This window comes from Manis javanica, chromosome 3, assembly GCF_040802235.1.
Source record: "Manis javanica isolate MJ-LG chromosome 3, MJ_LKY, whole genome shotgun sequence".
Lineage (NCBI taxonomy): Eukaryota > Metazoa > Chordata > Mammalia > Pholidota > Manidae > Manis > Manis javanica.
Window position 1 is genome coordinate 4735001 of NC_133158.1, and position 27366 is coordinate 4762366.

General features: G+C 50.1%; 1 protein-coding gene across 7 annotated transcripts in view; it reads left to right on the forward strand.

The window, feature by feature from the left end:
* The window catches only part of CACNA2D3 (calcium voltage-gated channel auxiliary subunit alpha2delta 3), a 699185-nt gene that overhangs the window by 355203 nt on the left and 316616 nt on the right, over positions 1-27366 (forward strand). For all 7 annotated transcript variants that reach the window (XM_073230729.1, XM_073230727.1, XM_073230728.1 and 4 more), the window contains exons 10-11: positions 17406-17495; positions 24709-24822. In XM_073230729.1, coding sequence (XP_073086830.1) covers positions 17406-17495; positions 24709-24822 — 204 coding nt within the window. The remainder of the gene's footprint in view (positions 1-17405; positions 17496-24708; positions 24823-27366) is intronic.

A 27366-nucleotide genomic window follows, 5' to 3' on the forward strand; every position in this document is an offset into this window, starting at 1 on the left:
GCCTCCTGAAAAATCAGAACTAGATCATTTTTATTAAAATGACATTTTATGAAATCATTTAAAATTTTTGAAAGAAGAGCAAAAGAATCTTAATGAGTTTGGAAATCGAGGAAAAGGATAGGGGAAAAATGCCATCCGTGGTCAAAATAAATTGTCCTGGTTCACAGATTTCCTGTGAATTTCACTTGAAATAACCACATGGCATGGCGTCCCTGAAACAAGTGATCTTGAGGTTCTGTTAGGTTTTGGGTTTTGTCTTTTAAAGGTATTATTGTTTACTGTCTGGAGAGAATTTACTTTGCCGCTTTACATACCAAACAATTGACATTATTTGTTTTGTCAAGGAAAAAGGAACCGTGCAAACTGTGCGAGCTGAAAGCTCAAATATAGAATTCAGATGAGTAAACTCTCACTGTAATATACTTCAGACCTTCAAAATGAACTGCCTGTGGTCTCTGAGAGGTGCAGGAGGAAGGAGAATAACATGGCTTTTCTCTGGTTTTATAGTGAAGATGTCCTGAAATCCACTGAATTTCATGGCACTGTTTAAGATTCATGTGCAAATATTTGTTGCAAAACTAACCGATCTCAAAGACCCATGTGACTTTCATCCTCCTTGGCACCGTCACCCTTTTCCCGTGGCATCGGGGGAGGCACTGACCTCCGTGAATGAACTCAAACATGCATCAGAGTGTTGGATCTTCCCTAGTATCCATTCCTCTAGCCTGAGCTCTGGCAAAAGAGGCCCCTCAGTGTCCGTGCCAGTGGTATAGGCGTGCAGGGTATGTTATGAATGGTGAGCAGAAGGGGTCTTTGTGCACATCTGTGACTGTCGCCTGCCCAAACGCTGAGAGAGACAAAGTTTGCAGAGAGGACCAGGGTTAACTTACTTTTATTCAGTGCAAAACGAATAAAATGTAGGAAGAATTGCATTGGTTTTAAAATGTCACAAGTACATTAAAAATAACTCACATAGAGAAAAATTGGAAACAACTTACATGTAAATAAATTCTCCTAGATTCAGTATAACAGAACATGGTGCAGCCCTAGGTATGAATAAAGTGGGTTGATTATATTACCAAGGATGAGTGACAGAGGTGTACAGTCAGGTGAACTAAAGGCATGAGGTTGGACAGCAGATCTCAGAAGTTAATCATCTTGCCTAGCTGAAACTTTATCCCGAAAGATATAGTAAATGTCTTCATGTGGAGTCCCAAATACTTTGTAATCAGAAATGAAATAATTTGTAATAATGAATACATTAATACAAATGCTTTTTAGAAAACGATGTCTGTAGGTCTATATATGCTAACCCAGTTGTGCCTATGATTGTAAGGATGTCCTCTCTGGTAATTTCTGGATAGGTTTTTCTCTTTGCAAATGGACTGATTTCTGCCTATCGAGGGCAAGAGATATAGCCACATTTTAAAACCATCTCACCCAATTGGCTTAAATGAACTAGAATCCTGCTACTAATTTCTTAATTCCTTGTGTAGTAGGTTTATAAAGTTAAATTTACCGAAATAACAATCTAGGAACCGTTTCTATGGCAGCTGTGCCCTGGAAACTATGCTCAATCATTTCCCCCTCTATATTTTATCGTATATTTTATTTATTGGATAAAATTCACTTGTTTGAAAAGAGCCAAGCTACTCCTGAGCTGACAGATTAGCTAATATATGCTAAAGCATAATTTGGGTGCAAATCATCAAAAAAGTACAAAACTTTGTTAATCTTTACTTCAGTACACTGTGCAAATTGTGAATACCTTGTATGAGTCTAGATCAGGGGCCAGCAAACCTTTCTTGTTAAGGCCAGATGGTAAGTATTTTAGGGTTTGTCAGCCATATGGTCTCTGCTGTAGCTACTCACCTTTACCACTGTGACGGGGAAGTGGCCATCAGCAGTGCATTAAAAAAAAACACAAGTGGGCAAGGCTGTGTTCCAATAAAACTTTATTTACAAAAGTGTGCACAGGCCCATATGGCCCACGGGCTGTGCATTGCTGATCCCTGGTCCAGACTGTGGGAGGACTAGGAGGAGAGTCGTGTTCTTCGATGTAGAACTTATATAGTGCACTCAGGTTAGAATCTTTCTGAAAGGGCTGCCTGGGAATCTGTTGTTGAGAGCTGGAGCAGATGGGGTGACCCTCCACGTTCCTCGTTTTAACTTACTATGTTGGGAATTGTGGTAGATAGAGAAATAATAACCTCAATTATAGAGTATTTTGCAATTTAGAAAATACTTCTCATTTGCTTCTCAGGATCATCACCCTTGTTCTTCCTGCCTTCTGCCTCCGGAGCCATTGCTCCAGATGCGTGTGGCCAGGTGGGTGGGCAGAGGGATGGACAGGAGGGCGTGTAAGGGACCCATCCTGCCAGAGTTCATAATGGGGTCTCCAGTCTCACAGGTAAAAGGAAAGGCGAGAGGTGGACAAAGTGACAGCTGCAAACTGGGAGCTGATGGCCTGAAGTTTGTGGGGAAAACACCAAAAAACATTTAGATAAAGCAGCCAGGGGTATGCAGGCAATGGCTGGGACGTCTAGCACTGGATAAAAGCTGCAGCAGCAAACATATGTCCCATGGAGTCACCATTCAGCATGACCATTTGCTTCACTGGGGTACATTTAAATTCCTGGTCTGTATTTTGGAGAGAGGAGGTGAATAATTTCAGAGGTAGAAAATGCCAGGCGTTTAAGAACTAAGTGAACATAGCCGAGTCCTGGCCACATTGCCCAGCTGTGGGGCTGTTTGTGTGTCTCCTTGCCTCTGAAACCTGCCCTTTCCATCCACAGAATGAGGCTTGCTAGGACCTTCCCTTCCTTCCTGTCCCTGTCACCTAGGGTTCAGGGACTATTTAATGAGATGATGGCCTTAGAGCATTGTGTACAGCGCCCAGAATCCTAACAACATGAGTGATTATTTCCTTAGGTGGTTATGATTATTAATGCTTTTTGAAGAAGTGTTTCCACCCAGATGCTCAACATCTAGCAAGGTGGAGTGCATGAAGGATGCTGCAATTTTCAGAACAAGCCACTTCCCAGAGCATCTTGCTCAGAGACTAGCCTTCTGCATCCAGTCCTCACGGGCATTCGCTACCTCCAAGCCATCCTCACTGGGACATTTTTAATGGACACACCCAGACCTCTCAGCTAGAGTGTGCTGTCCATCATCTCACCAGTGTTGCATTAATGATGACAGGAATTGCACCTTAAAATGTGGCACGGAAATAGGTCACCACTGGGCACACATGTATGTCCTCGGTCATCAGTGAATATAACAATCTCCGACTAAAATGTGACCAACTGACCCAGCTACATATCTATAGGACTTTATCTAGTCCATGCTACAGAGTGCACTACAGACGTGTTAGAATAGTACTGTTTGTGTCCATTGTCATGAGGCTCTGCGGTCTTGTCCAGAAAAGGTCTGTCTGTCTATAAAATCCATGCTGTTCTTATGGCCGGTGCCACTGATAGGAAGATATCACTGCAACTGGCAAGAGGTCCCACCGTGCATTTTAAAATCCCGCCCTATTGAGTGGCTTGCAAGGTGTAGCCCGCTTGGCACCCCCATTTACACCTGACTCGAGCATTGTGACTGCGATCGAGGTAATGGAAACAGTCATGCCACCCACACGCTGGGGTCACGACTCCTTGCTTTCCAAGACCTCTTTGTATCTCCTTCATTTGCTCGTCACTGACTCCGGGGGAAAGGCAATCACACCCTGCAATCTCGTATTTTATATTGGAGAAAATGAATCCAGGGTGACCTGCGCAGAATAAAAAGCAAATGTTAGCAGTTTCATCCGAGTGCAGCCTTATAATTCAGTTTTTTTGTAGCTATGTTACAGCCAGCCCCTGGTAATTGGGAAGGGGCCTCGGAAGTAACCCATTAGCTGGTGTGCCACCCATTTGGCTGTATTACAGATTCTATTAGTATCAGTATTAATTGTAGTAATTAGCTCTATAGGAGCCTGCAAATAAATAAAGAAAGTAACTAATTAATACAAAAACAAAACAAAATCAACCTGGCATCCAACACACGGCTTTCATGTGTGGATGACCCGGTCAGTGGTGCAAAGCAGCCTTGACATCTGTCTTCTGACTTCAGTTATTCTGACGGATGAAACCCATTCCTTTTGCCAAACCTGGTTAAAATGGGCTCTGCAAACTAACTGGAGGTTTTCGTGTCATGTGACTTCCCTCCATGCTTGTGGTCTGGGTCTGGGTGCCAGGCAACCTGAGCATCATTAGCCCGTGGCCACATGGACAGAGCCTGCAGAGGGGCAGGGTGCCAGGGCGTCTGCCTCAGCTGTGCTCGTGACTGCCGAGCCTGGGGAGGACCCCTCCAGATGTCAGGCCCAGACCCTGCACTCTGCTGCCCAGGGCCCTGGCGGTGTACGCCAGCTGGCAGGGACTGTGCCCAGAGCCAGGGTTTTTGCCATGGAGTTGCCCCAGATACTGTAGGATCAGGAGTTGGAGCTGAAAGCACTCCACAGGAAGGAGCTGTTCTCTGACCTGAACCTGGCCAGTTCTGCGTCCTTAAGCCGCGTGTGACGCAGCCTGTCCCCTCCCTGGCTGGGGGAGTGGGTGGTAAAATGGTGCACTGGGAGAGAAGACTTGAAAAATACTGGATGGGACCTCCTGCACCCTTTCCCCTCGCGTCTGAGCCCTAAGAACTGACCTCACTCATGGTGTGGGTCGTGTTACTAATTCAGGAGATGTCTTCTCCCTTATGTACGTCCGCTGCGCAAAACAGAAGGTGGGTGTTTCTGCGTGTGCCACTGCCTCTTGGCTTTAGAGAAGATCTTTTACTGGCAACATTTAGAAGCTTTGCCTTAAACCTAGCAGCTCTTTCAGGTATTTGCCATGAGCTCTTGCTGATCGAGCTGCATTGACCTCACTTAGCAGCTATCTGGGTCTTCATGAGGCACCCAGCACAGATCAACATGCCCTGCTTGGGGCTCGTTTCTCATGATTGTTCCACTGGGGGGTCAGAAGCCCTGTGCCTGGCTTTTCCTCAAGGATAGATTTTGGGAACTGCAGGCAGCTGGGTAACCCAGATAGTGTGGCATACTGGGAGGCCCTGGCAGAGTGCTCCACCCCCTAAATGGGGGGAGCTCCTGCTGAATTTGTTTCTGGCTTTCCTTTCCCACCAGCTGTGTGAGCTTCCCACACATAGTTCATCCGTGTACACCTGCCGAGCCGCGCGTGGAAGGAGCGGTCCATTCCTGGAGTGCAGCCGGCCTGATGTGGGGGCTCTCCCTGCCAGCGCATTCCAGCGCACTGCGCTTGCCCCCTGCCTGTGGGCTTCCTCACTTCCGACACACTGTCACTGAGAGTCTAGTGAGCTTTCTGTTTGTTGTTCGGTGATGCCCAGAGTCTTGTGTTTGGAATCACGTGATCCAGAGAAGCTAGCCAAGCCCACAGGTCCCCTGCAGCCCCCCGTTTCCCTTATGGACACATCATGCCAGATAAGCTTGGTCATATTGGACTAAAAACATTTTGGCTTAAATACTTCCCTAAATTCCCTTTCTGGTCCTTGAGGTGGTAGTTAACCCAAACTTGACAGCTGGGCCTAAGAATCCCATGGATAACTTTTAAAAAAATATATAGATTCCTAAGCCCACCTGAACTCTACTGGATCGAATCTCTCAAGACTGGAGTCCCAGGATTTTTTTTTTGACAAGTTTATGGCTCACCTTCTCAGTCTCCTCATCTTTTTTTCTTGACGTTTGACACCAGTTAGTTTTAATAACTAGCACATCAAACTAATAGTTGTGAAGGTCTCTGTGTGCAGTTCCCAGTAAAGGAAAAAAAAAAATGCTGGGTTCTTATTTTAGCCTTTCAGGACACTGGGAAATAAATGATGCCCTGATGATTGTCAGTAGGAGTTTATGTAGAGACAGAAAGTCCGTGAGTGGAGACAGTCTTCTAATACAATGGCAGATTCCTGTCCTTCTGTCTGCTCCAAGCCACAGCTGCCATCCAAACAGGCTACTTAATTTTCAGGGCCTGATGCAAAATGAAAATGCAGGGCCCCTTGTTCAAAGTTTAAGAATTTCAGGATGGCAACAATGCAGCATAAATCCAAGCACCGGGCCCTTCTAACCTTGGGTTTCTGTTTGAAACCAGCCCTGGAACTGAGCTCATATTTATTAGGTCTGAGAATAAATATCTCCTCTTTTCTACCTGTTTGTAAGATGTCTTCAAAAGAGCATTTAAGCAATATAAAGAGTCCAGAATTATTGTAGACATTTTTGAGGTTGGTATAGACTGAGTTTTAGGGTTCCGTCTTTATTATTTTTAACCTGTGTTAAATTTGCGGATGATGTGAACGTTTATCTGACCGCTAGAGGAGGCAGGCACCTCTTCTTCACCCCCACCCCCCCAAGGAAGGACCTGGGTAGGGAGCCTCTAAAAAGCAGCAGCCCCTGCTCTGGGATTTCCCACCGGATTTAAAGCAGCGCAGAATCTGCTGTTGTTTAGACATTCCTGTTGTCTGAAGTTGAAGGTTTTGTGGGTGGTCCCCTCTGTTTGGTGTCACTATCAACAAACGTGTGTAAATAAGAAATAACCAGAGATGCGGGCAAGCCTCAACCAGCTCTGCCCTGACTGGTGAGTCGGCTGCATTTGCACGCAGGCCGCAGCGGTTAGGGAGCTGAGCCCAGAGACAGTGCTGGCCCTGCTGCCCACCCCACCCAGGGAGCCCCTGTGGGCTGTTCCAGGCCCCCCTAAACAGGGCTCAGGGCTGCCATGCTTGCCCAACTGTTCTCTGTTCTTTATTTTCCAAGCACTCCTCCGCCCTTCGTGGCGCTCTCCATGCCATCTGCCCGTTCTCCCCTTCCCTTCAGAGCCTGCCCCCTGCAGTATCGCTGGGGGTCCTCCCCGTGCCCCTGAAGGCAGGGGCTGCCTTCCCTTACAGCGTCCACACTGCTGCAGGCCCGGGTCAGGCATGGTCTTGATTTTAAGGCAGAGCAGTAGCAAAAGTCCAGGAGAAGAGGGTCTGTCAAGTGCTCTAGAATCAGGTGCTCTTTTCACTTGACCATGTCATGCAGATGGCCCCTCTTTCTCCTTTTTCTGTATCTTCCTGTCCATCGGTCACGTAGCAACCATAGCTGCATTCCCTGCATGCGCTGGCGAGCAGCGTGGCTCCGGCCACAGGACTTAGTTGCTGCGAGGTGGTTGTGGTAGTTAATGGGGAAGTGTCTGCCGGCTCCAGGACTAAGCACATGCAGAGACTTACATGCAGAGGCTTCCCTGCCCCATTCCCACCTGCATTGGCCGTGCTGCGACCCTGCAGACGCGGCCCCACGCAGCCCAAATCCCTGGGTGTTGGGCCTGAAGAGGACACGGCCTGAACCCTTCTTCTCAAATTCTTTCCAATCCCTCTTCGCATCAACGCTGAGTATAAAAGACTAAAATGAACATAGCTGCATGGTGTCTGCATTCTTTGAGGCAAAATGCACCCGCCCCCTTGTCCCTTGCTGCGGGGTGTGCCTTCTGCTTGCCCACGTCATTCCCATGCCATGCAGACCTTGGTTCCCTCAGGTGAGTTTTCAGAAAGGGTACTTTTAGTTTACCTTGGAAATGAGCTTAAAAATCTTTCCCATGTGTGATCCTTGGAACCAGAGGAGCAGAGTGGACAAGAACCCACTTTGGAGGTTTTCACTAAAATAGTATTTTATTACTGGCACTGGGATTAAATGACATGGGCAAAATCCCGGGCAGAGGACCTGGGGCTGCACAAAGGGGAAACATGCTTTCCACACCTTTGGTGGGCGCCCTCCCTGTCTCACAGATCTGTCCCTTCCCCACCTTGCTGAGCGCCCCCAAATCCATCAGCACACCAGACAGCTGTCCGAGGGCGCAGCAGGCCATTCTTAGTGTGGAGTGGCTTTGGGAGCAGCAGCCTTCCCCAGGTGGTTTAAAGCCCCCGTGGTGCTGCTGCACGTCTGTCAGAGTGGCCAAAGAGAGCAAGAGGCCAATTCCAAAAGTTCATGGAGACGCAGGGTACCCGGATCTCTCACAGGCTGTGCATGGTATCGTGATACATACTCCAGAGAAACAAAAACTTAATGTCCATAGAAAAATCTGTGTGTGAGTTTCATAAGAGTTTCCACTGTAATCGTTCCAACTGGATGCAGCCCAAGGGCCCTTCAGCAGCAAACGAAGAAACAGGTTGTGGTACATCCATACAGGGAAGTAAGGAGAAAGGCCCGTCGACACTGGTGACAACTCAGATGTTCAGTTGGTGGGTAAAACATCTTAAAAGGTTGAATACTGAATGAGTCCATTTATATGACATTCTCAAAATACAGAGTAGTGTCCGAGAATGACCAGCTGTTGCCGGTGGCCGAGGGAGGGTGTGGACATTACACAGGCTGGAGGGAGTTTCTTGGTGGAGGCAGAATGGCTCTGTATCCTGGTTATATTCGTGGTTACAAGAGTCTTTCCTTGTGATAGAATTCCCTAAAACTATACACTCAATAGAAATAACAGGTGAAAATTGGCAAACTGCAAGTAAGGTGTACGTACAGTTTAGCGTAATGGTGCCCCTCCCACCGTCAGTTGCCTGGTTCCAGTAATTGCGCCGTGGTAAACATACTACTGCGGCGAGACGCGGGGTGATAGGGGATCTCTCTGCTACTATTTTTGTGATTTCTGTGTGAGTTTACAGTTACTTAAAAATAAAAAGGTTTAACAATTTTTCTTAATATCAGCGAACAACTTCTGAGTACTTACTCGTTTCCGGCCCATTGCTCAGTACCTACCATACATCTGTAGACTCACCTGACCTCCCAGCCACCTGGCTGGTGCCCCTGCTTCCCCCGTCACTGGTGAGGGGGCTGTGCCGGCATCATACACACACGAAAGGGGAACAGGGTCCTGAGCGCTGCTGGCCTGGCTCCAGAACCTGTGCGTTTGGTCACGCCTAGGTTCCCCCTCCCTCTCTGAGCTCTGAGTTACCAGCACCGGTGTGGACCACAGTGTGTGCGGATCACACTGCTGAGGGTCTCATGGTGCTGTGGCAAGAGAGGCTTCTGCCCTTTGCTGAGATGAAAAGGGATCTTGCAGATTTCAGTGTCTCACTCAACTTGCTTTTCATGACAAAGTAGTAAGAATGCATAAGAACAGAACACCTAACCTATCACAGGTGTGTATCATGTGTGTTCCCCTGTCCTGGAAGCAGCACGGAGAGGCAACAGGGACCCTTGACTTCGAGGCTGTTGGCTTGTGGTCTGGGCCCTTACTTGCTGGGGACTGTGGTACCTTCCCTCTTTGGGCCGTTTTCTTACTTGCAGAGCAGGGGGTCTGTGCTCCTGACTGAGTACTCAGAGGGTTTAATGGACTGATTGTGTTCCTCCAAATCCATGCCCTCAAACCCCAACTCCAGGACAGCTGTATATGCAGATCATGTCTTTGTAGAGGTGCTTAAGGTTAAATGAGGTCTGAGGGAAGAAAGAGTAATTTGAAAAACTAACACACTGGAAACCTCACTTCATCAGTAGAAGAACTGGCCAAATGAATGTTGATACATCCCTAAGAAACAAATTCCAGTGGCATACAGGGTATTTGTTTTTTCACAGACTTTAATAGGAATGGAAAGAATTCAGATAATTCTGTTTAATATCCATATGTAATTAATTTGGCCCAAAACAGAGTTCATTGAAACAAATGCATTTTAATTGAATACAAGTTTTATAAAAACTATACAAACCTTCCCAGTGATCATACCGAAAAAGTTCTAGTTTCGTTGTTCCTTGGGGTCACACCCTCTGCCAAGCTGTCCCAGAAATGGATGTTGCTGCCACCCAATGGGTGAGCGTGGGCTGGGTCAGCGCCCATCCATCAGCAGCCCCTGGACCGTGACTCCAAGGGTGTGTCCTCAGCACCCTCCACCTTCCTCTCGGGCTGCTGCTCTGGTTTGATGGTGAGTCGTCGGCCTCCATGGCGCTGCATCTGTATGACATCCTCTCTGGGTGCTGACATCTCTCCAGACTCAGCGCTTCCACAGCACGGGGCTCCGTGTTTGGAATTAACTGAATCTGCGACTTCTGTCTGCTTTTGCGCATTGAAGCTGATGAAAGCATTCCTCCTCCAAGAAGCCAATTCGAATCAAAGCCAGGTTTTCATGAAGGTTATGAAGGATGAACTTGGACCTTCAGAAATGTCAGAGACGTGAAGGGTGAGGCCAGCTGTTTACACACACGCCATGCCGGCGCAGAGACACGAAGCAGACGCTCCTGTCCACGTAGCCCTTGGGCCGTGGCTTTCCTCAGTCTGTCCGTGGGGGCAGAGCTGATTCCCTGACAAAAAGGATGACAGCCTCATGGGATAAGGCAGCACGTTCTCCTGGTCACAGCTTCCATGGAGGCCCCAACTCTATGTGAGGGCTATTCCAAACATAGAGAATTGCCCTTTCTGGGCCCATCCCCATCTCACCCGGCGTAATTAGCACTTTTGCCATCGAAATAAGGTTGTAGCTAATCTAACTACCTGGTATGAAATCAGATTCCTTGCTCACATCCGGGAGATCTATCTTGCCTCTAATTTGGCATTAGCATTAAACAGCTGCTACCTTAGGCACTTCAATTTGTTAAGGAGAAACGGGGACTGGCTCCGACAAGGTTTATCAGTGTCTGTACTTTCTCCTCCAAATTGCAAACATCTGGGATGCCTCTTTATGCCGGCTTTGCTGGGCTGTTCTGCGCTCGTGTTTGAGAAACACCATGTCACCGTCCACGTGTCCCCCCCTGGAATCAGATGACGGTTTGATTCACTGGGGCCAGACTTTGAGGTCACAATGTCCCCAGATGTGTACTTTCCTGTAAAACAGACTGAACTGGGCATGGCCCGAGGTCCCTGACATATGTACCCAAAAGACGTGGTAAAAGTCGGCCACGGGATTGCTCAGGTTACCTGGATGCTGGGAGAATCACGCCATGGTTGGGGCGGGGATAGCGTTACCAGGAGGGATTCTATCAGGATGAATAGTCCATTTATATGAAGTCATTGAGTGACAGGCCAGAGGACAGCTGTGAATGCCCTCTGAGTCTCTGACAAACAGGATCCTGCAGTGGGTCTGCAGCTCAGTGGCAGTGGGACTATAGAGATTTATGAAGACCTGCTGGGATGTTTCGGTGAGGAGTTTGGCATCGGCATGAGGTGGGGGCGGTCGCTGGGACACTGCTCATCCGTTCAGGTTGACGTAACTGACTCGAGCTGGCCCCCGATCTTAGGAAAGGCAAGTGGCACCATGTCTATTACTGACCGTGCTGAGAATTGGGACACCTATCCAGGGTACTCTTAATGTTCTCACTGCTGCTGCCTGACTTTAGTTCGTCAATAAACTTGTACCGTAAGCCACAGGACAGCCCCAGTGCAAACTCAGCTAATGAGGTCAAACATGCTGGATGCACACCTGCTCGGGGCCACCCACCAGAACGCCGTGCTCTAGGCCGCTGGGAATGCTGGGTGCAATGAGGGTAGCAAGGAGCAGTGGGCGTGTGTATTTCTCATGGGTGCTTTGCTCACACGCATGATCTTGGTCCATTGGCCTTCATTTGCAACCCACAAATTCACCAGTGAAAATTACTATGAATTTCAGGACAGTAACAGCAAAGTGTTAAACCAAGCACAGGGCCCCACTTTGGGCATGGAGCCCTGTGCAACTGCCCAGCTCGTGTGCCCGTGACACCGGCCCTGAAGGGGATCATGGCTTTGCACATGACCCTGCAGACCCCATCCTGCCCTGCATGCTGTGCTTTGTCAGGGAAGTGGAGACCTGCGCCCCGTGTGTTGGGAAGGGCCATCTGGGCCAGGGGCTCAGATGTGGGGCTCGGCACTTTGACCCTCACCTTCCTCATACGTGCTTTGTCATCTTGGGCAAACATCTCATCCTTCTAAGTCTCCATTTGCCTGCATGTAATAGGGTCCTACTCATACCTTTTAGGGGTGCTAGTGGGTGGAGTGAGCCAGCTCCTGAAGTGCATGCAGTGACTGTCATAGTGCTGTCATTCAGCCAGCGTTGGCTGTTGCTGGAAGGCTTGGGCGACGCGATTTCCGAAAGCCTTCCACGGCCGAGGGGCTGCGGTGACCCCTGCCCAGCCCTAATGGAGACAAAATCCCAGACCGCCGAACTAGAGTGACCTGACGCACATCACGGATAGGAGGCTGTTAGCCTTCCCTCTCGGCCCCCCTAGCCACGACCACCGGCTCTAGGGGGCTCTGGGGTCGGGGGGTTGTTTTGTCTCCTGATGCCCCCTTTCCATATTAAGCCTCTGCTCTTAATTAGGAGAACACAAACATTCATCATAATTATATAAAGAGGAAAAAACACGATGGCTGTTATCACAGAGAGAGTTATCAACTAAATCAAGTGCTGGGGGAGGGAGAGGCCTAATTCCCCAAGACCCTCGCTGGCCGGGCGCTGCAACTGTTTCTGGGAGATAAGCGGCCTCGCCTGCCCACTGGCACCCAGCTCGGGCAGCGTGGTGCTCTCCATGGTTATCTCCCAGGCACTAAGCTGCACTAATTGCTTTGGAAGCCAGGCATTTTTCCCAGGCAGCAGCATGTGTTCCCTGAGTGCCTGGAGCAAAGATAAAAGCCACCGTCCTCCTCCTTTGTTGAAGTTTAATAATAAAATGGAGCTGTCACCATTTCCAATAAATTGTTTATTTTTATTTAGAAAAAGAATAAAAACTGGCCACCTCCTGGCCCTCAGTGGCTGTGGGGTGTCCTCCTGATGCGGGCAGTCTGGAACCTTCTGCTCCCTGTTGCTGGCTCCGGGAGCCACGCAGGGCTCCATGTCAGTGAAATCAACCACATGTCTTTCTCCGTTTAATAAAACCTGGGCCCTGAAGGGCAAAATGAGTCATTTTTCAAGATGTATTAGATTGTAAAGTTGCAGACCAAGAAGCTGGCATAGAAGGTGTTTGAGATATAAAGTCTTGTAGGCTTTTTTTGGACATCTTTTAGTGAATGTGCAATGGAAGTGGCCTCATTTTTCTGTCATCCACGGTCTTTCAAATGGCTTCCTCTTTCCTGTCACACCAGGAGAGGTCAGCCCAATGCCCCTTGCATTCAGGGGGAAATGAAGGCACAGATGAAGTCATGTCCAACTGAGGCTAATGGAGAGGGTGAACATCGGAGCAGGAGCTGGAAATCAGGCCCCTGCCCTGCTGCTCCAAGGCACCCATGTGCCCACTCCCCCACCCTCTAGGTGGGAGCGTGCCCATCTCCACTTCCCAGGGGGCAAGTTGAGGTCTGGGGGGTCAAAGCTGCTTGCCTCCTGTAGCCGGTCAGTGGTACCACCAGGATTCAGTCTCCTGGTTTTCTTTCTGTTTTGTTGTTTTTCCAACATCTATGGGGTCTATATGCCACTTGCTTATATGCAATGATAATGGTATGTTTGCATAAATATAACATATTTTGAGTCTTAGAGCAGACACACTCAGATACAGAAAAAGAAATCTGTATTGATGAGGAGGCTGTAGGGCAGTCAGCCAGGCCCCTTCATTGCCCCCAGACTCTGCCCTACAGCGCACGGGGTCAGGATGTGACTTGGGCTAATTGGGCCATGCCCTGGGTAGTGGGATCAGTGGCCATTCCGCCCATGCTGCTGCGTCTGGCTTGGGCATTGCCACAATGTACGGAAAACACGCAGCGCAGTGATGGCGGCTGGGCAGGGAGTCCAGGGCATAGAGGGATGAGGAGGATTGTTGTGACCCAGGGGGACTTAGGGCATGTGTCTCAGCCAGGGTCACTGTGACGGACTTGCTCATCAGGGTCCTTCCGATAAGTGGCCCCAATCCACCTGATTCTGATCAGGCCTGGACATGCATTTGCCGGCTCACCTACCTGGAGGAGCTAGGCACCGCCTGGATCTAGGGCTCCGGTCACTTGGCCTGGCGCTGTCTTGCCCCTGTACTGTGGGCTCTGTTCTCGGCCTCACCGGCCCGCCTTCAGGTGCGCTCTGCTGGGCAGTTGCTAGGCGGCTGCCAGCGGCCCCGGGCTTCCTCCCTGGCCTCTCAGCAATCTCGGTGGAGAGAGACTCTCCTCTTACACGTTTCAGTAGAGGCCCAGGGCCTGGGGCCTATGCATGCCCAACTGTGCAGGAAGGAATTCGGGTTGGAGTCCGCAGGCTGGAAGGCCTGATAAACGGGCTCACCCCTTGGTGTCTAAAGAGGGAGAGAGATGCTAGCCTCACCCTAACCATCTAAGTTATGGGACAGTGAGGGACAAGGAAGACAGAAGGAGGGGCATGGATGCTGGACGGGCAGAAGTCGTGCATGCCCCCTGGGAACAAGGCCGCAGGTCCCCTGGCCCCGTGCTGGGCAGAGCCTGGCGAGGAAGGAAGACCACCGGCCAGCGCTGCCCAATAGGACCATCTGCGGTGACGGGCGCCGTCTTAGTCATCACTGGCCAATGCAGCAGCCACTAGCCACACGGGCTGCTGAGCACTTGAAATGTGGCCGTTGTGACGAAGGATGTGAATTTTCAATTTTAGGTCATTATAATTAAATTGGATGTGGACAGCCGTGTGTAGTTCATGACTAGCACAGTGGACAGGGAAGCTCAGAGTAGGGCCGCAGCACTGCAGGTGACAGCGGGACCTCTGTCATGTGATTGGAGCGTGGGGCTGAGGGCCGAGCGCAGCCTGGAAGAGCAGGGTGGCGCCCTGGCCGGGTTTCCCTGTGGGCAGGAAAGGGAGCTCGGGGTGAGGAGACGCAGAGAGTCCTTCACCTGCGACCTCATTTGGAAACCCTTTAGCTGAGGAAAGGCTTTTTTCCATCTAATACAGGAACCGGATTTGCACCAGAGAGAAACAAAATCACAGCTGACCTTGCTACAAAAGCTAAGTGAGGGGACTCCAGGATGTGCTGTCGTCTCTTGCACTAAGTGTCCCATAACAAAAGGCAACATGTCCTCAAGCGTCTTTCTGCACATGATGCGTAGCTACCCAAAGATTAAAAGGAAAATTAAATGGGGTTGCTGTATTTATTAAGAAAGACAATGCTGTGTAAACTCATGTGACTGAGCACAGTTAAATGCAGTGGACAGAAATGCCCGATGACTAGAACCGACTTGGCCAGGTAGGGTCCGTCCCTGCAGTGTGGACCTGGGGCTTGTTAAAGATCAGCCTCTCTGCACGCTGCGTGCTGGGCATGTCGTGTCTTCATGCTCCCTGGCCTGTAGGGTCTCTGGGGACCACCCTGGGGTAACTCACTTTCTTTGCTGGCTCGAAGTCCTCCGGTGGTCACCACCCGTCCACAGGTCAGGTTTCCGAGGGCCGTAGTTCTCGGAAAAGGCAGACCTATCTGTTCTGGTACCACGCTGCTCACCTGCAGCCAGGATGCCTGGGCTTCCTCAGATTCAGTGAATGCCTTAATTGTTCACCAAATACTCATGGAGGGCATGCCATGCGCACAGCTTCCTGCTGGGCCCTGAGCATCAGGCAGGAAGGACAGCCTGGCTGTGTGCTCTGCCAGCTCCCCGGCCCTGAGCGCTCCTCTCCCGATCGCTTGAGCCACCTGGTAACACCTGTAGGCTCAGCCACAGCCCAGGCATAGAGCTTGTGGCCAGTACCTGCGTTACTTGCCCTGCCAAAAAGCAGCAGGTATATAATAGAAAGAAGGGGGGCATTTGCATGGGTGAAGCTGACCCAGGGTAGGCCCAGGGCCAGGCAGCTGGGAGGGGTGGGATTGTGAGTGCAGCGCTGGCCTCAGCCTTCCCATCTGCCCAGCAGGATCATGGGATCATGGAACCCCCAGGGCTGTTGCATGTTATTTGTTAAGGACCCAGCACGGGGCAGGCTTCCATGACTGTGGCCGCTCTGGCGAGCATGAGGGAAGTGGGGTGCCAGGGAGGGGGACTTGTGTGCTGTGTCAGTATCCCCAGGGTGAGGGACCAACCTCAGTCCAGCCTTGATTCACGTTGGGCCTGGATGTTGTTGAAGCCCAGTCACCGTGAGGAGCCCACCAGAACATCCCTGTCCAGTTTGCCAGCGAACCTGCCCCCTTACCCTTCTTCTGACCAGCAGGCCTGCTGCCTCCCAAAGGGCCCAGGCCGAACAGCGTCTGGAAGCATCAGCCATGTCCTGGGATCAGTCACTGTGGTCTCCTCTGATTCTGGGACTGGTTTTGGGGTCCTCCAGCAGATGCATCCTGAGCGGGTGTCACCACCTGGATGCTGATGGCACGCTTGCCACATGGCTGGGCCCCAGGGCACTGTAAGGCAAAGCCTCTCCCCAGCTGGGGGGAGATCACCAGCCACCCTCCCCCTGAGCCCACCCTTTCTGCTCCTCTGCCTTCTGGTGACTCCTTCAGCCGGTTCCCCAGCAGACAAGGCTGTGGATGCCTCTGGGAAGAGAGCAACCCATTTCAGTGGAAAATACATGGCTCTGGGATGGGTCAGTTGGAAAAGAATGCCAGGGATGACGCGAGCCTTGGCCAGTGGGCATCGAGTGCACACGTGTCCCTGGGCACGCTCCTGGCCCACTCTTGACCCTTTGTTGAGAAGCAGGGAGCGCGTGGGCTCTACAGTCACTTCCTTTCGTTCCCTTTGCCCTCCAGCTCAGGAACCAACACAGCCAGGAGGGCCCTGGGGCTGCTTCGGGAAGAGGTCCCCGTCTGTTGATTCCTTCAGGCTCCTCATTTCTCTCCTGTGACTCCCTCGCCGTAATGACAGTCCTTGTGTTAGGGTCCGGGCTTCATCCTTGCCCCTTGGAGATGGTGACGGAGCACCGTCCGCGACGTGGGGGCCGAGTAGGCAACCAGACACGCCCTGATTTAGGAAGTCAGTCTTGAGCAGGGGCAGAATCTAATCAGGCAGCTACACACCTGGAATGCTGAGTGCCGGGTGGCGCTGAGCGTGGAGTGCCCTCAAGGAATTCCAGAGGAAGCATTCCAAGCCAGCCACAGAGGCAGGTGGTCTGGGGGCACTTGCGGGTAGTAAAGGGGTGGTGTCCAAACTGGGGCCCCAAAAGCAGGGGAGCCGGGCAGTGGATGCAGAGTGGGTCCTTCGCGGAGGGCAGCATGCACAGAGTCCTAAACGTGATGAGGAGTGACAAAGTAGAGGGTAGAAGGGTACAGAGTCATGGGAGGTGGAACTGGAGAAGAAAGCAGAAATTGTAGATGAATTAAGTACTTTTCATCAGAATTCAACCAACATTTTTTTCCTAAAATGTAACCAAAGCTAAAAAATGAAAAATGCATACAGAAGGTAAATTTTACATTGAATAAGCTTGTACGGTTTGGATTTTAAAAAGAAAAAACAAAATTCTGAGCATTGGGGCCTGAGACAGACCGGTCTTGCCTTAGCATACATCTGCTCATTCAGGACCGCCGTTCCCGGGACGGGACGGACGCTAACGGAGGATTTTCTGCTTTGTTGTTTCAGCACTTCCGGGAGCATCTGGACAAACTTTTCGCCAAAGGAATCGGGATGCTGGATATAGCTCTGAATGAGGCCTTCAACATTCTCAGCGATGTAAGCTCCTCTTGAATTTGCCTTTCTCGTGTCCAGGAGAAGAGACAGTTTTTTGTGTTTTGTTTGCTTTGCTTGAGGTGTGGACCAGCATAATTGTTAGCCCCAGCTGCCAGTGAGCAGGGTCCAGGCGTGAGATGAGGGGGCGAGGCTGGCCATTTGAATCGTCTGGGTCCAAGTCCACTGAGGGAGGCTGGTCCGTGGGGTACAGTCTGGTCGGGGACTCACCCACTTGCGGGGTGGCTCCAGGGGCCACTGGTGTCTTAGCCACTTGATCACCTTCTAATGCAGATTTCTTTTCACTAGGGAGATGCCAGTTCTCCATAGAGTAGACTCACCTCTCCTTGTGTGTTGCACTGACTCCCTCCCTGCGGCAGTGCTCACAGGCAGAAGGGCTTCTCTGTGCCCCAAGCTGGCCTCCCTTTTGTCTAGCACCTGGGAAATTCCCAGTACACAGTAACATGTGCAAGGCTCTGATAAGTACTGCAGTGGGGGGACCATCCTGGTTTGCCTGCTGTTTCTCACACTTCTCTGAACAAAGAACCCTTTCTTCTAGCAGCACCTGTTAACATCCGATGAAATACTTCGGGGGGTCCTGAGCTGGCGATTCTGCCCCTTGAATCCAATTGTGTTAACCTGTAACAACATGTGACTTTTGTGTTCTTGTTACTCTGGGAAGGTGGTAGGAAGTATTGTGAGTATATTCATCAATGCAGGTGCTGTGTCATTTATTTCACTAGCACATGTCGAATGCTTTTTAATGTCAGACACGGGAACTACACCAGAGAACAGAATAGACGTAGTCGGAGGTCCTTAATGGGCCTTATGTTCCAGCACAAAGGTTGGAAAGTTATGGCCCATGAGCCAAATCCAGCCTGCATCCTGTTTTCATAAACAAGGTTTTATTGGAATGCAGCCACGCCCCCTGCTTATGCATCAGCACTGTAATAGCGGAGTTGATTAATGGCAATAGAGACCATATGGCCTGTAAAATCTAAAATATTTACTGCGTGGCCTTTTACAGAAGGCATTTGCTGACCCCAGATCCCCTGGGAAGCTAGAGATGGAGTGAGTCGTCCTGTGGAGAGCGATAGGGCCATTGTTCCCGCATGAGAAGGACCTGCCGCTTCACACGGGGAGGTCAGGGAGCGCCCCTCTGACGCAGCGATGCTAGAGTAGGGGCCTGAGGGAAGAGGGGGCGCAGCCCCGTGGATGTCTTAAGGAGGAAGCTTCCAGCAAGAGGATCAGAGAGTACAGAGGCCCTGAAGCAGGGACGTTGGGCATGTTTACAGTGTGGCAAGGAGACCAGGGTGACAGTAGGTACGCAGGGGGGAGAGCGCTGGGAATGAGCTCATGGAGGTGGCAGGAGCCCGTCATGGGCGGCCTCAGAGACTCCAGTGAGGGCTTGGGCTCTTTCTCTGTGTGGGATGGGAAGTCACCGGAGTCTGAGCAGAGACCGACATGAACTGTCGTGGTTTTCAACAACATTCTCCGGGCTGCTGTACTGAAAAACAAGGGCAGTAGCAGAAAGGCCATTAAATTATCTGGGTGACACAAAATGGCTTGTCCCAGTGAGATAGCTGTTCAGATGTTAAAAGCAGAAAAAGCACTCTAGGTATTTCAAGCAGCAGGAGTTCAATTCAGGGAATTGGCTACATGGGGGATGGAAAAGCTTAGAGGCCAAACAGAGAATGAAATGACCAGCAGATTAGCATGGGCAGGCGGCGGCTCCTTTGGAAGGCAGGGGGGGCCCCAGGAGGAGGGTGCCATCGTGCCGCCCCAGGCGGGGAGAGGGGCCGTGGGGGCTGCCCTGCCAGAGCTCAGCTCAGGGAGGGAAGGGCCTGTTCTATGGAAGCTTGACTCTTTTACCACTCCTACCAGTTTTCACACAGAAGGCCATGTAGGCCTCAGTCCCGAGCCAGCATCGCGACTGCAGAGGGGAGAAAAATGCAGACGGAAGGTGTTGCATCAGCTTCCTCCATATAAACCCAAGGCCTTTCCCCCCACCTCTCTCCAAGGGGCTGTTAGCCACAGCTAATTAACGTTTTCGTTACACTCGGTGTCTGGGAAGCACACCCCTGCTAACAGCTTATTCATAATTTATAAACATAAACTTGCCAGAGCCAAGGGCTTAGCTGTACCTTTAAACTCTGATTTGAACCCTGGATAGGCACCTTCTCAGGACTCGGAGACACTAAGCTCTCCATCCCAGCAGGCTCTTTTGAGGGGGTGTCACAAAAGGACTCATCACAGTGGGAAAACCTGGCTCTTTGGTCTCAACGGCCTAGTGTCCAGAGCCAGGGGGTGGCTACTCTGACTGCAGAGCCCCTTGTCTGGAAATCTGCCCTGCTGTGAATTCTTGTTTTCCTGCTCTTTGGCAGAGGCGGTGTTAAAAGTGAGGGGTAGGAGGCGCCCGTCATGCGGGGAAGTTCGCAGGCTCTGGAGTCTGGCGGGTGAGGCTGAGAAGCCTGACTCAGGCGGAGCTTGCTCTGCAGCCTTGAGAAACTGTGCTCCATCTTACTTTTATTTTCTCCATCCGTAAAATAGAGAAAAGAGTAGCCCCAGCACTGGCCTCATGATTTGTGAGGCCCGTGCAAAATGAAAATGCATACCCCCTGTTCAAAGTTATTCGAATTTTAAGAATGACAGCAGAGTATTCCACCAGGCCTGGGAGCCTGTCCAGTGGTGCGGCTCCCAAGCGCATGAGGCCAGCCTGGGGAGACCAGGGCGAGAACACAGCACGGTGCAGCGGCACCGGCCTCAGGGTTGGGTGGGAAGTGCCACCTCCATGATCATGGAGGCACGAGGTAGCCTCAACTCCTGCAGGCCCTGCTCCCTGGCCGGCCAGCCGCAGGAGGAGCTGTTCCCCTTCACCTGTCCTCTCTTCTTTTCCTAGCCTACCCTTTCCACTTCCCAGTTTTGTCTGCAGACACTTCTCAGCTGGGGTTGCGCAGTGCATGCCCAGTTTGAATACCGGTCTGCCAACCTCCTCCAGTGTGGGTGCTGGGGTCCAGGTGGGGCCCTCCGTCCCCCTCTCGGAGACTCATAGTTCACTGCTGCCCGTCAGAGGCCTCAGAAGCTCTGTACTGAGCAGACCTCTTAAAATGTGTTTGTCCCAGTGCTTAGCTTATTGACCCCAAAACTCTTTGTGTCATATCATAAGCTCAGGATTAGACCAGTGGGTATAATTGGCAGTCGGGGTTCACCAAGCACACCCTTAGGCTTCAGATGTTTGTATCCTCCAAGCAGGTATGTTTCTCTCCCAACACCTTCAAGGTGAACCAGGAAAATCTTCCTCATACCTACCTGCTCTCCTTTACCTGTAAAAACCCCCTGGGGTCTGGCCAGTCAGAAAAATGTGCTGGGCCAAAATGCAAATTCCAGAAAGCAAGAATTGGAAGGAACAAAAATGTTACAAAATGTCCCTGCTTCAGAGTGGTGGACAGTGGGTGCTATACCTTTTAAAGAGCCCTTTTATCCCATAGAGAGAAGCATTTCCATCTTTTGCCATTGGGCTTTTAAACAGCCAAACACTTTCAAAAACAGAGATGGTTAATCTCCCATGAAAATGAAGCGTTAGCTATTTTCCACTTCATCAACATGACCTTTAAGTGGTGTAATTCTCATCCTGTGTATTCTGCCTGCCTTTGCAAGCCAATATGAAATAAAAAGCTGCTTCCCAAACACATAGACACTTTTGTCTCTGTTTCACGCATGTGCGCGCGTGCACACACACACGAAACTGTAACTGTGGCTGGAGCTTAGAATGGTTCAGAGGTCCCTGTAACTAAGCAAAGTTAATTCTGCATTGCAATTACCTGCATTTCAGTTTCAGTGTTTGCTCAGATGACTTAAAGGCTTGCGGTTGTTGTACCAATGGCTTTGAAAGGAACATTCAAATAAACTTCTAAGACCCTTCCAGCTATTGATCTCCGATGCATTCATTAGATTCTGTAAGAATACAGAGCCAGTTCGCCACAGTAGTTAGCATCCACCTTGTCATGTGACAACTGCAATTATCTTTTTTGGCGATGAATATGATCTTTGCAGTGATTACCTTTTAAAATTCTTCTTAGCCAATTAAATAAAATTCGGTGACATTTCAAAGACTGTTAATCACAACCAAATGCTCTAAATGTCAGGATGCATTGAAATTTCCGCTGCTAACTGATGGACCACCGAGCTAATTGCAGTTCATCATCAGGCCCTTGTCACTGTTATTATTATGGAAACCACTTTCATCACTCCTGCTATTCAAAAAAAAAAAAAAGTTCTAGACAAATATGAAGAGAAGAGATATTACTCATCAAAGCATTTGAATTTAATTGCATTCTTCAAAATTCCCCAACTGCAGATTGCTGCAGAGAATACCGGTGACTCAGCCAGAGAGAGGAAAGTGATGTTTTTAAATAAACAGCTCAGGGCAGCCCCTTCTCCCAGCCTGCATTTTTCAGATATCTTCATTTCCCTCCCTTTCTTTCCCTTTGTTTGGAAGAGTTTCTTCAAGATGTTTTCCAGCAAGCTGCGTGAACAACAGCCCCAAGATGTCCAGCTTGTATTGCCTTGTGCAGCGTCGGTGACCTGGGGCACTGATCACCTTTGTTCTGAGGTCTGCTGCTGGGTTGATTCAGTACGTGAAGGCTGTGGGCAGTGCAGGCTCCCCAGACTATCCCCAGAACAGCCTGCTGGTAAGACAAGGCTGCAGGGCTGGTTGTTCTTAAGAAAATGCCCTATAATGATAAAACCGTAGTGGTGTCTCAGTGTGGAAAGGACAGAGCCATTTATTGAGACTATGACGCCTGGTTGAAGGCAGGCCTTTCAGGTGGAGGGGAGGGAAGAGACTTGGTTAAGAAACTAACATCATAGTTGAGGATCCATGGATGTGAAAATGGGAAGATTTTTAGGACAGGGTCTCAAAGAGCCTTCAGGTGTAAATTGTCCTTTGATGATTGATGGTGGAGAATTGGTGGGTCCTTCCAGGAAGTTCCTGGAATAAATGATGGAGGTATTTGCGATTTTTATCCTCTTGAGCATGAGTTTTCCGGATGGTGAGCTATGTCGACAGTGACGGTAGAACAGGAGTCGCGTGGACAGCTTTGCGGTGCCACGGCTTCAGTTCTCAGGTGTTTCTGCTCGTTAGCCCAAGGACTCTCGTCAAGGCCGAGCTGTGCGAGTGGCTGCCAGGACTAAGTGGGGCACGCACCTAGAGCACACGACTTAAGGAGCACCCACTCTCAGGGTGGTGGCCCTGGTGACGGCCGTGTGTCCCCACAAGCCTGGAAAGGATGGAGGCAGGAAGAGGCAGGGGAAGGGACCGAACATCGTGGAGTCCTGCCATGTGTCGCCATCTGCTCGAGGACCGTCACATCATCACTGGGAGGCCACAGAGTGTGCTGAATCTGGGAGTGGATTCTGGGGCTGGACTGCCAGGGTTCAAATCCCGGCTGTGATAGACAGTAGCTGTGTGGCTTCGGGCAAGTTAGCCAGTCTCCCCGTGCCTCAGTTTCCCTACCTGTAACTGGGAATAGATAGTACCTTCCTCAGAGGCTAGTAAAGATAACTACATTCATACTTGTAGCCCAGAACATAATGAATGTTTAACCTGTGTTGCAACCACCACTAAACATGTTTTGCCCATCTTATAAATGTAAAAAAGAATGCTCTGAAAAAGGAACTTATCCCAGACACACGGACTGAGCTGCCCACTCTGCTGTGCATGTTGCTGCTGTGGTGACCTGCACATGTTTTGGGTTGACTTTGTTCTGTCCCAGTGTGGCCACACGGCAGTTCACGCCATCTGTCCATCTGTCCATCCTCCTACTAAGTATAGTCTTCTCTGAAGATGTAATGTCAAGCTCCACACCAGAATTCTAAGTGCACAGAGACTGAGCGCTAAGCTTCAGCTTGAATGTGTGATTGGCTCTCTGGTTAGGAGCCAGCATCATATCCAAGAGCAGCCTCCCCTCTTCCCCTTGTCGTGGTCAGCAGACGGGATGTGCCTGGCACTTCCCCATGCAGTGCCTTTGCACGGCCATTTGCCCTCTCGGAAGCCTGTCCCCGGACCCTCACCTCCTCAGGCATTACTCAGATGTCACCTTCTCCATGAGGTCTCCCTGGTTTTTTTCTGAACTTCCCCCCTCCCATTTCCTATCCCCCTTGTATATTGTCTTTTTTTCCCCTTAGCATCACTGTTATCAAACATACAATGTAATTTACTTATGTGTTTCATTTTTATATGCCTCTCCAGATAGATATAAAGTACACGAGGGGAGGAATTTTTGCATGTTTCATCCACAGCCCTGTGCGGGCACTTAGTAAATAATTTGAGAATAAATGAACAAACATGGCCGATTATGATGGCGGGACGTGTCACTGCTGAAGGTTAAAGACTTCATGTGTGCTTCCCATGCCCTATACAGCATTGCTGTATAATTGTAGGGTTTTTAAAGGACATGGTGTTGCTCTGAATTGTAGCATCAATACCATTCATGAAGGGAACTCTTTACCCCGCATTCAAGGGAAGGACACAAAGCTCTAGCAACCACAGTCTGGCCACCACCCATAAAGGCGGGGAGCCTTTTACATGCTAGGTACACCCGACAGTTGATGAAATTTGGGGTTTGGCACAGTTGGGGCACAATCTTGGAGTTTCAGCATGCTCTGCATACCAGCATCCAGAAACTAATACCTAATGGTACATGCTAACAAATACGTATCTAAAACAAACCCTGAAACAGGGTGTTAGGCTTTTAGTCTAATTGGCATGTTCCTGACTTTCTTCTCTGAGTGTCCAAAATCTTGATTTTGCTAAGTAGCACAGCCTGTAACCGTCAGACCCATGCAAACCAGACTCATCTAGATTTTGAAAATGTTGCCTGACATATTGTGATGCCCATTTTATGTGCTCCTAAAAGGCCATTGTGTCAGTGCCTTTGGGTTTATATTCTGAAGCAGCACTCTCCATGTTTACATGTCCTAGAATCTCACTCTTGACCCCATGTGTGTTTCCAGAAACCCCTTCTGTTTGTTGTCTGAATTCAGTTCCAATGTGTCAACGTAAATGTGGCGACCTGGTTACATTGGTTGTGTTTTGCTGATGCCCAACGACCTCTCGTTTTGAGAGGTTCCAAGCCCAAGGAGCTCTCAGGTCTCAAGGGTCTACCGACTCTCTGATGTGTTTTTTTTTTTTTTAGCTTGAGCTTCTTTCTTTCCACAGTTCAACCACACAGGACAAGGGAGCGTCTGCAGCCAGGCCATCATGCTCATCACCGATGGGGCAGTGGACACCTATGACACCATCTTCGCGAAATACAACTGGCCAGATCGCAAGGTAAGTTGATGCCAGTACCGGCCACACAGCGCGGTCCGCGTTGTGACCTCCAGATTATCCGTGGGTAAGTGCCCCGTGTAGATTTAATCTCATAATGACCTGTGGTTTCCCAGCCTGGTGTTTTTCGGTTGACCCAAACTGGATACTATGACTTTCCTTGTTTTCAAAATGAAACGTTCACGGAGGAGAGAAGAAACCCATAGAGACATATTCAGTGCATTCAGTGAAAGGGCTCATCGCGAAATGTGCTCTGTCTGTCTGGTTTGGTTTTATGGAGCCCGAGCTGATGGTCAGTCCAGCACCTGCGGAGTGGCGGGCGGCCGTGGGGCCCTGCAGCCACCTCCTTTAGGATTCTGTGTTCCCGTAGGGCCCCCTGAACCTTCACTACCACCCAGAAGCTCTCCATCCCCTGGTACATCCCCCAGCCTTGTCAAAGTTTGTTCTCTAAGCAAATGCCTTCTTTGGTTTACAAGTTGACATTCATTTATCTGATAAACTGTGGTAGGGTATGAGTGATGGATAGTAGCATTCGGGGTGCCCTTTGAACACCTTAACCCAGAAGTTCATCACACTGTGGGCCAGTTTGAATTCTCTGGGGAGATGTTTTAGATGGTGGGTACCTAAACCCTTCTCCATACCCACAGAATCAAAAGCTCTGAGGATGTGGCCTATAATCCATGTTTTAGGAAGTTCCTAAAGGGGCACCAGTCAGCAGATTGGCAGCTGGTAACTGCTGTGTCATCCAAATGGTGGAATTTTAGCCAGAAGGAGATGACTGTCAGGGAGGGTGTCCTCCCAGGGGGCATCACAGAGGGACTTTCCTATCCCATGTTCTGATGGAATTATTCCAAATGCGTCCGTAGGTGCATGAGACCGGCCAGACCAAGGTCATCTTTCTCTTTTTCACTTTGTGTATTTAGTGTCTGGGAACTGAGTTAACCATGCACACTTGGCAAGAAGCAGAGGACAGATGCCAGCTGTGCTCTAAGCTATACCCAGAGAGCATGTACCCCTGAGGGGGCGCAAGATGCTGTTGAGTATTCCCTAGGTCATTCTAGGGCCCCAGTATCTGAGGACACAGGCACCTCAGCCCACCAAATGCGAATTTGGGTCTTAAAGATACATATATTGTGTACAATGTGGCCCCCAGGTGCGTGCCACCTGCTTGGCCTGCTGCTCGGCCTTGAACACGGCCACAGCATCTGCAGCCGAGGGGAAATCCAGGTGTGCCGGACCTACTGAGAACAGGGGCTCTGCCTCCGTGCCTGCCCAAGGGACATCCAGGAGGAAAGCTGGCTGGAGGCACCCCCCACGAAAAGCACTGACTTTGGAGCCCAGCCTTTGAATAAGATGGCAGTGCACTGCTGGACAAGGGGGTGTTAGAGGCAGTTTTTCGGATGGTGATTTCCAGGGTCAGGTAGAGACCAGAGCTAATTCCTGAGAGAGGTCTGTGATGTGCTTGGAGGACATGTGGGGTGCTTGGGCACCCTGTGGCTCCATGCAAAGTGCCGCCCCCCTGACACACAGCCTGAGGGGTGGCTGAGTGAAGAGGGGCCCAGGAGGACGGCCACAGCTCCATGAATCAGGGAAGGGCCATGGACATTTTGCAATGAAGTGAAATATTCCCTGATGCCAGGCCATCTCACAGCATGTCGAAGGGGGTTTTTAATTGTTTAGGACCATCTTAAATAAAAGAAGAAAGTGAAAGGGGCCTTTTAACAAGCAGCTCTGTAAACCCCAAATACGTTATCATGCCGAATCCCACAAATCCCTCCCGTTTGGTTGCCCAGGAATAGTGGTATTTAACTGACCTGTCCTGGCTTGCAGGGAGAGGCATGGAGGAGGGCTTCAGAGCCATAACTCCTCAGACCAAACACAAGTTTCAACATATCTTTCAAAGGAACAATACTGACTTGAGGACAGGTGCCTTCTTGGATTAATAGGAACCAGGGTTCTGGAAACATCCATGATACACGAAGCAGTTTCCTGTCCTTATAACATATTATCAAGCAGACACAGATTTTCTTTCCATAGTGAGACATTCTTCTTCAGTGATTAGAAATGAGTAAGAGGGGCCCTTCCTTTCGGCTCCCTTCTGGAGAGTTCCAGGACAGTCATATACACATCCATTCTCTTCTCGGTGACTTCTCTGTGAAGGTGCAGGTGGACACCCCAACGTGATTCAGCACTGCTTTAATGTGAGAGGATGTGGGGGGTCTACGCAGTCGTCTTTATTGGCCGTTTTGAACATTAGATATGTAGCGGGTCAGAGTGTCCTGCTGCCATTGTCAACCCTCAACACTATAGAAACGGGATGGGTTCAGGAGAGTGAAAAATGGTCTTAACCCTGATTCCTATAAGCTAGTGCTTCTCAAATGTGCGTGAGCCTCAGGGGCATGGAGGGCTGGCCAGCCAGGACCTGGAGCTGTTGATGGGAAGGGCAAAGCAGAGCCGCCGGTAGGTCGGAGAAGGAGCTGTCCGTATTGCGCACTGCACCCCGGCAATAAGCTTGTTTCCATGGCCATCTCTTCCAGGTGCAGGGGT